General features: G+C 30.6%; 2 protein-coding genes across 3 annotated transcripts in view; both read left to right on the top strand.

The window, feature by feature from the left end:
- LOC115232930 (N-alpha-acetyltransferase 35, NatC auxiliary subunit) overlaps positions 1-4,687 on the top strand; it is a 4,849-nt gene extending 162 nt beyond the window's left edge. The window contains exons 2-11 of one of the 2 annotated variants that reach the window (XM_029803109.1): positions 29-94; positions 287-348; positions 1,199-1,734; positions 1,887-2,079; positions 2,246-2,427; positions 2,499-2,831; positions 3,102-3,494; positions 3,591-3,764; positions 3,867-3,983; positions 4,072-4,687. In XM_029803109.1, coding sequence (XP_029658969.1) covers positions 36-94; positions 287-348; positions 1,199-1,734; positions 1,887-2,079; positions 2,246-2,427; positions 2,499-2,831; positions 3,102-3,494; positions 3,591-3,764; positions 3,867-3,983; positions 4,072-4,212 — 2,190 coding nt within the window. In that variant the 5' untranslated portion in view covers positions 29-35 and the 3' untranslated portion in view covers positions 4,213-4,687. Of the gene's footprint in view, positions 1-11; positions 95-286; positions 349-1,198; positions 1,735-1,886; positions 2,080-2,245; positions 2,428-2,498; positions 2,832-3,101; positions 3,495-3,590; positions 3,765-3,866; positions 3,984-4,071 lie in introns of both variants that reach the window. The other variant, XM_029803108.1, reaches the window with a different exon arrangement.
- A 424-nt stretch (positions 4,688-5,111) lies between these two features.
- On the top strand, positions 5,112-10,669 carry LOC115232932 (IQ and ubiquitin-like domain-containing protein). The gene is made up of 6 exons (XM_029803113.1): positions 5,112-5,354; positions 5,577-5,798; positions 6,406-6,950; positions 7,323-7,511; positions 9,679-10,057; positions 10,201-10,669. Exons 1-6 carry the CDS (start codon positions 5,131-5,133, stop codon positions 10,325-10,327), a joined length of 1,686 nt encoding a protein of 561 aa, XP_029658973.1. The 5' UTR covers positions 5,112-5,130; the 3' UTR covers positions 10,328-10,669.
- Positions 10,670-10,762: the final 93 nt, after the last annotated feature.

The following is a 10,762-nucleotide window of genomic DNA, read 5'->3' as shown; positions in this document are numbered from 1 at the left end:
CTGCTGAAGAAGTGACAGAATAATCGCCCACAATAATGGCGACCATGGTGGAGGATCAGAATTCGATTGATATGAATGAGGATAAGGATTCGTCGTAAGTTTCGATGCGGATAAATCGCCGTGTAGCGAGCCACGTTCCCGAATCGTTCGCGAACGGCGGACACGGCGATCCGTCATCCGTCATGTCGTCGCGACACTCGGTGCAGTTTAACCTAAAATTGCACCGTTCGCTCGCGCATCCCAGGGCGGTATTTTTTAACTGTACCGTGCTGTTTCTGTTTTGTAGATTCGACCAGGTCACGCACAATTGGGTGGACATCACTCAAGAGTTCTTCGAGGCGATCACAGGTATTTGATCGACAGACCGATTATGTTACTTTGTTCCGATAATCTTTCGTTTTCCACTCGTCTCGCACTCTCCTTCTTCCTGGGAATTCTGTAACTACCTAGTGCTATGAATACTGAAGCCGCTCGTTTCCTTCTAGATTCTTTCCATCTAGATTCCTTTTTACGCTTTCTGTATTTAAAATAAGATATAGGCGTATTTAATCTTTAAAAGGAAAAAAATGAGAACAAAATAACCGCAAGTAAATATTATCTGATTCTGATCTTTTTCTGAATTATTTATGTATTTTTATAATTTTTCAAAAAAAGTGTCACATCAGGCTTATGCTTAATGATCCATGAAATCAATAATGTTTAAATCTTGATTCTATCTTAATATTGTAATATTTGCGCATACTTTATATATTTTTTTTGCTTTAATAAATTGTCAAACATTGTTGTTAAATAGTGTTTAGATCTGATCACAATTTTTAATAAATATTACTGAATTGCAATTCTTACTTTGTATTAGAGTTTATTTTCTGTTTAATTATTTCTTGATTTTATCTTATTAAAATTATGATATTGACTGATTGAGTAAATATGATATTAATATAAGCAAAAAGATAAAAATATATTCTTAGTAAATACCAAAAGTAATATTGTCATAAATTATAACACATAATAATACATGTCAGAATAGAATTATATTACTTTATAAGAGAATTTCAAGATTAAGCCATTGCAGACTCTTTTTCTAATCTTTATAAGAATCATAGTAGAAAATACCTCTAATTGTAAGATATTAGTAATAGTATATAATTTTATTATTTTCTGAAATGTGCAAGTATATTTGTTTGCATTCTGTATCTAGAGTTGGAACTGGGAGAATTATTACATGATGAACTGTTTGGATTATTCGAAGCCATGTCTGCTATTGAGATGATGGATCCGAAGATGGATGCTGGCATGTTGTGCAATCGGGGGAACAATAAACCTTGCACTTTCACCCAGGCAGTCGACTCAGGCACAATCAAATTAGACAATTTTACACCTGCCGAAATTATAGGAATAATAGATTCCACGTACGCGTGTATAGTATCTTGGCTGGAGGGTCACAGTCTTGCGCAAACTGTTTTCACAAACTTGTACTTGCATCAACCCGCGCAAATACTAGATAAGCCTCTGAAGACCTTCTGTTATGCAGTGTACAAAATAATAGAGATAATTAAGGATTGCATTAATAAAGCTTTGGTATTTGAAGAGGAGGATTTCCAAAGCGTTACTTATGGCTACAGATTACAGCAAGACATTACAGAACAGAAAACTATATCAATGTTGCGAGAAGTGGAGGAAGAACTGCATCGGAAAAGCAGAATAAAACCTGTTGATGTTGAATCTGAGACTGAAGTAAGTTTCTTTATCATTTTTGGTTTTTGTTTTTATTTATTTGGACCACATGTTATTGGATTTTAAGTTTGTATCTTCTTTAAATTTAATAACAATTTTATATCTGCATCTCTTTTTATATATAATCTATTATATTTATCTTTTACTTGCAGTATAATGATGGAATAGCACTTTATGCAAGGATCCGATTCACCAAAATGTTTTATCAAGTGTTAACATTGATGGGCCGAAAACAGCAACTGCAACAGAATTTAAGTGATTGTCAGAGATTATTGTCGAATTGTTCTGATATGCTTCATATTATGATTTTAACAGTGGGTCGTGGCGAAAAAGCTGATGAAGTTTGTAAGTATATAATAGAAAATATATTATGTATTTCTTCTCTATTATAAATTGTTTTCATTTTGGGACCAATTACTTCTAAAAAAAACATATTACTATATCGTTTTATTTTTTTTTAAATATTGTTATTTATATGAAAAGATACGATTCTCGTTTTCTTTAATTATAGCTAATCATCCGAATATTATGGGATTCGATCCTATGGTGAATCAAAGATTGTTGCCACCAACGTTCCCTCGGTATACCAAAATTAAACCGAGAATAGATGCTTTGGAATATTTACTGGAATTAATAAGTAGGTTCAAAATGGTTACAAAAATTACAAATCACACCGGATTTCACGCCGCCCTGGTAATTTATAAAGGATTAGCGTTCTTTATTGATGCAAGGCTCATATGCGAAGTAAATTAATTTCCTTTTAGGACTTTTTCTTAGAATTTTCGCGTCAGAGTCCGTGCATATTGTCTAGGTCTATGCTGCAAATCGTTTATTTGCCTACTACTAACCGTGTGTTTGGTGTGCACAATTTCGTCGACGTGTTAAAAGATGCGGCGCGAAATTTTATTGCGCCACCAGTGTTGATGCCAAAGAGCACATTGCTTCAAAATCACCAGGCTAAGGAGTATGTCGATAGCTTTCTATCGCATTGTGTCAGCTTATTTGGAAGTCTATTACAGCTTAGTGGCCATAATAGGGCAAGGCAAAGAGATAAACTGGCGCATTTATTGGAGGATTTTGCGACACTGCAAGATGAAGTAAGACTCTTGTAGAATTTTTAATTATTTTTATATACTTTAATTAATTTCTTTTAATTGCTTTTTTAAATTGCTATAAATACTTTTTATGTTTTGTTTTTTTTCTGCAATAAGTGTCTATCTCATATTCGCTTTTTTATTCTATTTAGTTTTTAAAAAATTGGAATTTTTTTAACACGAAAGCACTGCAGCAATTTTATTATAAGTAAACTAATTCAATCTAATAATAGTAAAAAATTACAATAATTAAGATTACAATATGCATTTTAGGCGGAGAGAGTCGATGGATATCTGCATACTCTATCTTTAAAAAGTGATACACCAAGACCTCACTTGGCCTGCTTTGGTACCTGGATTTTATACCACACATTACGTGTGATGGTTATGTATCTGTTAAGTGGCTTCGAGCTCGAGTTATATTCGGTGCACGAATACCACTATATCTTTTGGTATCTATATGAATTTCTGTATGGCTGGCTCGTATCTGCGATTACACGAGCCGACACGTTCTTAATGGAGCAGGATGTACACAATGATACGCATAAAGGTAGAGGCGGTAAGAAGAGCTCTAAAAATAAAAAGAAGAAATCGACTCCAAGACCGTACAATCTGGAAATATTAATGTACCAGGCATTGCAAAATATATGTGGCGGATATTATAAAGTAAATTACATGTTTTTAATAGAGTATCAATTAGTCATATTAATCAAGAATATAGAATTCAGTATCTAATATGAAACAACTTTATAAAATTTTCAGGCTTTAGTCGGTTTTCGCATGGATGGAAAAATACCGCTTCCAGAGATGCAATTCGACTCGGAGCGAGTAAGATATGAACACAGATTATTACCATTCTCGTCTTTGTTAACACCACCACCTGTTCATTATCAAGAATTCTTAGATATGACAAATGCCCAAATGCATAAAAGGAATGTAAGTTTAATTCTTAATCAGATCTTTAAACCATGTGTGTTGAAAATTAATGAACAGCTCATAAATTGCACTAAAAACAAATTACATTTTTTGTTCTTATAGGAAAAAGTTACTAGCGAAATGCAGTATATCGCTGGTTGCCGACATTTTCATCAAGCTAGAAATATGTTGGAACGTGCATTATTGCTTTATCCATCAAATAGCTTAATGGAAAACGAAGTAAGCTCATAAAAATATAAGTCTGCAATTGTAAAACTACTTTATAACATTATCTTTATCACATATTTGTTTTTTTTTTGTTTTACAGATCAACAACTTATTGAAAGTAGCAAAGACTAATTTTGTGGTGCTAAAACTATTGGCTGATGGACACAAAAAAGACTCGAAAGAACCGCCGTTGTTCGATTTCTCTTGTCATAGGCATTTTCCTCTGATTAAAATAACCTAAATTACATATCTGTATCAATTATTTTTCCACAATATAAAGAACATGCTATTTATTTCAAATTCTTTTATACAAAAGAGTATCTGTCTTTGATTTGATTTTTTTTAATTTCTGATGTTTCTAAATGATCTTATTTTATATTTTATTATTTTCTTTCATCGTTTCAACATAAATCGTAAATTTGTAAATCTAGAAATCAAGAAATACATTTGATGCTGATTTATATAATTATTATCTTGTACATGCTGGAAGGAAATGATATTTGTGTATATATAAATTCTTTTTTTTTTGTTTCTTTATCTCTACAAGTCATGTTTACCTTAAGAACAGAACTCTAAGAGAGATGATTATTATATTTATAATATTCATTATTACATACAATTATTTAATCGTATTAGTTTTTAAAATTGCAATTGCTAAATTACAAATAGTTGATGTGAGCTGTAAATATATTATGCAATATAGAAAGTGATACAATCTCAAATATAGACACATTTTTTTCGCATACCATTTTAGTGATATAGCTGTGAAAAAATTATTTTGATTTATAGTACTAGAAGAAAACATTTACATTTATTTTTTCCGATATCATATAATCAAAATAATTATGATAAAAGAGAAAGTATAGAAGTCTTGAACGTTTTTTTTTATTTTAAACAAAACACAATAAAAAAACCGCATGATTTATTTTTCTATATGTATTTATCCTGTCATACTGATATAATGACATATGTCAATGAAGTATAAAATATCGTGTCTCAAGCCTTCGATAAATAATATAGATACGATTAATATCATAATCTGAAAGTGTGTTTATTTAAAAGAGATCAAAATATGTTTATGACGCCGTGTCTGGTCATGAAATTTGTATCGACTTAAATAAAAGAAAAAAGGAGAACCATTTAGAAATCAGCATTTAAGATGGCCTTATCGGTTGAAATAAAAAAACAAAGAATTATCAAACCTTATCTGGGTGGGTGGCGACACAAAATTACCGGGATAGAATACTTAAATGCAGCTTCTCAAACTGGACCTCTGCCAAAGCAGGTATCATGGAAGAATACATGCAGCAGAGCGATTCAATGTGTACAAACGAAGGACGGAGCAGCACAATCCTTACGTCATTGTGCAACGCAAATGTGGCGGTATTAAATAAATTTATAAGTCTCTTATCTATACAAATAAAGTATTTGCATCTTAGTAGTAGCAGTATTGCATAATTATGCAAATACAATATTTTAAAAACGAAAGATTACAATATGAAAATATATTTGGAGAGATATTTATTAAAGAAATAAAACATATATAAATATGTAATATATGACAGGTAAATCATGTGAACTGACAATTTTACATCGTTAATTTAGAGACGACTGCTACATACCTAACGAGGAGGATAAATATAGGATTGTCAAGCCTTATAAGAGCTATGTCAAAGTGCAGTCTTATTTAGATAGGCACGCACGTGTAATTCAGAGAAATTACCGGGCATACAGATTAATGAAATACATCAAGGAATGCGCGCAAGCTTATCGCAACATACTCGAAAAATGCAACAAACACGAGGAAGAGAAAACTATTGCATACGAGTAATTCAGATGATATAATTTTTTATTTTGAAAGAAAACAATTTCTTGAAACTTAAACACACATACGATAATCTCTTCATATTTTCTCTCTTTCTATCCCAATTGCGTTTATAATGATAAACTAAAAGTAATTTTGAGAAAACAATTAATAATTGGAATATAAATATTTACGTTATTTCAGGTTTCTATGTAGTCTTGTAAGCTTGTACAGAGTACTTTAGGTTCTTCGCTTTTTTTTACATATCTTTTTCGCACAATTTGGATTCGACTTTTCTCAGTAAAAACCTGATTTATTTTTAAATATCTGCAGTTCAGCTTTAAATTAAAATTTTGTTAAAGCAAATATTTACTTGTTTATGAAATTAGAAAAAAAGAATAAATTTTTGCTAAGAAAATATCTGTTTTAGCTGCTTCGTTATTCATGAAAGAATTCTTTCGAGTTATGCATTTTATGCGATTTGACGAATATGATCAAAACAATTTTTTCTCCATATAGAAGATCTTTTCACGCCCAATATAAGTTTGTGCATAACGTTTTCGAAGATGTTCGAGCGATTTCACCCCACACTCTTTGTATATAAGCCGTATCGTATCTCTTTTTTTACAGAATGCGACATAAACGGAACATTCTTCGCCAAACTTATCCGCGATCGAGGGCTGATTTTGACATGCTCTATAGCCTGATCGAAAGATGGAGATCCGATTGTATGAAGGACATAAAATCGCGATTGTTCAAAAGTGGGCAGCGTGCCGAGAATTACAGAATTCTAGAAAAGACGGTAGAAATGTTTAATCATGTCGACAAACATAAACAAGCTATCAAAAGCTTGTATAGGAAACAAAGAGCTCTCAGATTTTTGACGCTAAATTGTAAGTCGATACGATGGACCGGTTACAAGGGTAAACCCGTAGAGATGATCACTATGAAAATTCAAAAGGCTCGGGAATTCAAAGGACTTTATAACGCATTGAGTAACCGCGATGTTAGTTCAGAGGAACGGATAAAATTATTAATAATGTTAAAAAGATTGCTCGAATCACACAATTGTATCGAAGCTTTTGAGTTGATCTCTTTATTAGATCAAGAGATCGCATTGCTGAATCGAAGGATCGAGGGTTTATCGCTCGATTATTTAAATGAGAGGATAATGCGTAAGATATGAATTTGTTAATGTCCTAAATACTAATAACAATACAGTAAAAATAGAGAAATTGATTTATTTTTTTGTGTTTCTAATAGCATTTATTAGCTATTAACAATATGCGAATCATACAAATATTAATAATATGTCATATGTTCAAACTTTATCGACGATAAATACAACATAAAAGAAATATAAAAATATAAGAAATATAAGAAATATAAGATATAAATAAATAATAATTAAATTTTATGTTAAATAAAATTAGATGATAAATTAAAATGTTATTTCTTATTTTTCCAAGTTGTATTTATCGCTGATTGCATATATTAAATTGCAATATTATATAACTTTTACATATTATATATAATATGTCTTATAGACGCTTACTTAAATTTTGTGAGCATGTATAGCATGTGTGGCTGTAAATGTGTCGATGCAAATTCTAAAGACAATGAATTACGAGAACCTTTCGAAACAAGAATGAAATTTTGTCGGAATTGCTTAAAACTACTTCCTTTCTATAGATTTTTACCACATACGAGAATGAAGAAGCTATCAGTTTGTATCAGTAAGTGTCTTAAGTAGCAAAAGTAGCCATTTTGACGTTATTTTGATGTCAAATTAGGTCAAATTAATGTCAAAAAGACTACTTTTGCTACCTGGGGTGTAACGATAACATGGGTTCATATCTTATAATATTTGTAACAATCTATTGATCATTAATCTTTAATTTATTTCTTGTTTAATTAAGTAAAATATTCTTTTAGGAAAAATCTTAATTTTTTTATATAATTCCTGTCGTTTTAATTTTTTATTAATTTGATCATACTCTATCACATTTTAAGGGGAAAAAATGAGAAAATCGCGTTTTTTTCAAAAGTTGAACTTTCTATTTAACTACATATACTAATCAAATTTTTCTTTTTAATTTTGATCAATTCTTTCTTATGTATAAACATACATTTTGAAAATAATTAGTTAAATATTTCTTTAAGGTTGCAGTTCTCTAGCTCGGCGTAATATTGCGCATGTCGATTACGATTCTTACATGTTTATATTAAATTGCGTGCGAGCTGAGGAAGAACGTCAGAGCTCGACTTCCGTTTTGGCGTTTATGATGCAAGAACACGATATTTATCATCTAGTTAATCATATTTGGCACGGTCAATCAGCGATTAGCAAAGTTAAAGATCTCTTTATTCTGAGATTGGTCAGATATCAAAAGGATGTCGAATGGGCGCCTTGGAATTGTATTCTTCTTACGGAGGACGAAGCCGAAGTACATTATCGCATTCCGATTGTATGAAGGACATAAAATCGCGATTGTTCAAAAGTGGGCAGCGTGCCGAGAATTACAGAATTCTAGAAAAGACGGTAGAAATGTTTAATCATGTCGACAAACATAAACAAGCTATCAAAAGCTTGTATAGGAAACAAAGAGCTCTCAGATTTTTGACGCTAAATTTACGATGGACACGATGGACCGGTTACAAGGGTAAACCCGTAGAGATGATCACTATGAAAATTCAAAAGGCTCGGGAATTCAAAGGACTTTTGAGTGCATTGAGTAACCGCGATGTTAGTTCAGAGGAACGGATAAAATTATTAATAATGTTAAAAAGATTGCTCGAATCACACAATTGTATCGAAGCTTTTGAGTTGATCTCTTTATTAGATCAAGAGATCGCATTGCTGAATCGAAGGATCGAGGGTTTATCGCTCGATTATTTAAATGAGAGGATAATGCGTAAGATATGAATTTGTTAATGTCCTAAATACTAATAACAATACAGTAAAAATAGAGAAATTGATTTATTTTTTTGTGTTTCTAATAGCATTTATTAGCTATTAACAATATGCGAATCATACAAATATTAATAATATGTCATATGTTCAAACTTTATCGACGATAAATACAACATAAAAGAAATATAAAAATATAAGAAATATAAGAAATATAAGATATAAATAAATAATAATTAAATTTTATGTTAAATAAAATTAGATGATAAATTAAAATGTTATTTCTTATTTTTCCAAGTTGTATTTATCGCTGATTGCATATATTAAATTGCAATATTATATAACTTTTACATATTATATATAATATGTCTTATAGACGCTTACTTAAATTTTGTGAGCATGTATAGCATGTGTGGCTGTAAATGTGTCGATGCAAATTCTAAAGACAATGAATTACGAGAACCTTTCGAAACAAGAATGAAATTTTGTCGGAATTGCTTAAAACTACTTCCTTTCTATAGATTTTTACCACATACGAGAATGAAGAAGCTATCAGTTTGTATCAGTAAGTGTCTTAAGTAGCAAAAGTAGCCATTTTGACGTTATTTTGATGTCAAATTAGGTCAAATTAATGTCAAAAAGACTACTTTTGCTACCTGGGGTGTAACGATAACATGGGTTCATATCTTATAATATTTGTAACAATCTATTGATCATTAATCTTTAATTTATTTCTTGTTTAATTAAGTAAAATATTCTTTTAGGAAAAATCTTAATTTTTTTATATAATTCCTGTCGTTTTAATTTTTTATTAATTTGATCATACTCTATCACATTTTAAGGGGAAAAAATGAGAAAATCGCGTTTTTTTCAAAAGTTGAACTTTCTATTTAACTACATATACTAATCAAATTTTTCTTTTTAATTTTGATCAATTCTTTCTTATGTATAAACATACATTTTGAAAATAATTAGTTAAATATTTCTTTAAGGTTGCAGTTCTCTAGCTCGGCGTAATATTGCGCATGTCGATTACGATTCTTACATGTTTATATTAAATTGCGTGCGAGCTGAGGAAGAACGTCAGAGCTCGACTTCCGTTTTGGCGTTTATGATGCAAGAACACGATATTTATCATCTAGTTAATCATATTTGGCACGGTCAATCAGCGATTAGCAAAGTTAAAGATCTCTTTATTCTGAGATTGGTCAGATATCAAAAGGATGTCGAATGGGCGCCTTGGAATTGTATTCTTCTTACGGAGGACGAAGCCGAAGTACATTATCGCATTCATGATCTCACTACGGTATACTCGAAGCACTTGATAAATCAGATCAATTTAAAACATCAGATTGCAAAGAATTATTTCAAGTATGTGAGAATACAATACTTTTATCCATTTTTGCATTTCCTTGAACACAATATAAAAATCTCTGAAGTATTTAAATTATGTGTAAATGATACTTGAAGAATGATTTTATTCTTATTCAATCTTATGTTTTTGGTATTTTCAGACAATTGATAATTTTTGAGAAAGATTTCCGAGAATCTTGTCGCTATTCTAGTATTCAAAGTGGAATACAATATAAACCACCGTTAACTGTAGAGAACTATGATCCATCTAAAAAATATAAACAATGACAAGAAATTGTGTTATACAATGTTTTGTGAGAATAAACACCAATTAAATTCCTTTGCAACGAATTTCTCGATTATTTCAGCTTTGATTCATCGAATAATTGCTATTATATATCGATGTGGCCATCGGTTTAATAAATCTTTGTTACGTAACTGTTTCATTCTTTCGCATTGCAATCGAATTTTATTGTATTTTGTTCGCGCAATTATTCGAATAATAGTGTAGCTTTGTTTACATATATATTTGCAAACAGGAAACGAGTAAAATGCACTAACAATGGGATAAAAACTTGTAAAAATTTGATGCATTTGTTCAAGCATATTATAGTTTACTTGGAAGCTGATGTAATAAATTTAATATTTTTTTATAAATGAAGCTTATATATATATATGTAAAAATTCGTAAGAAAGAAAGAGAGAACAAGTGAGAGATAAGAA

The sequence above is a fragment of the Formica exsecta genome, unplaced genomic scaffold, assembly GCF_003651465.1.
Source record: "Formica exsecta isolate Colony F162 unplaced genomic scaffold, ASM365146v1 scaffold1510, whole genome shotgun sequence".
NCBI lineage: Eukaryota > Metazoa > Arthropoda > Insecta > Hymenoptera > Formicidae > Formica > Formica exsecta.
The sequence above is the reverse complement of the archived record's forward strand: the minus strand, read 5'-3'. Positions and strand labels throughout refer to the sequence as shown.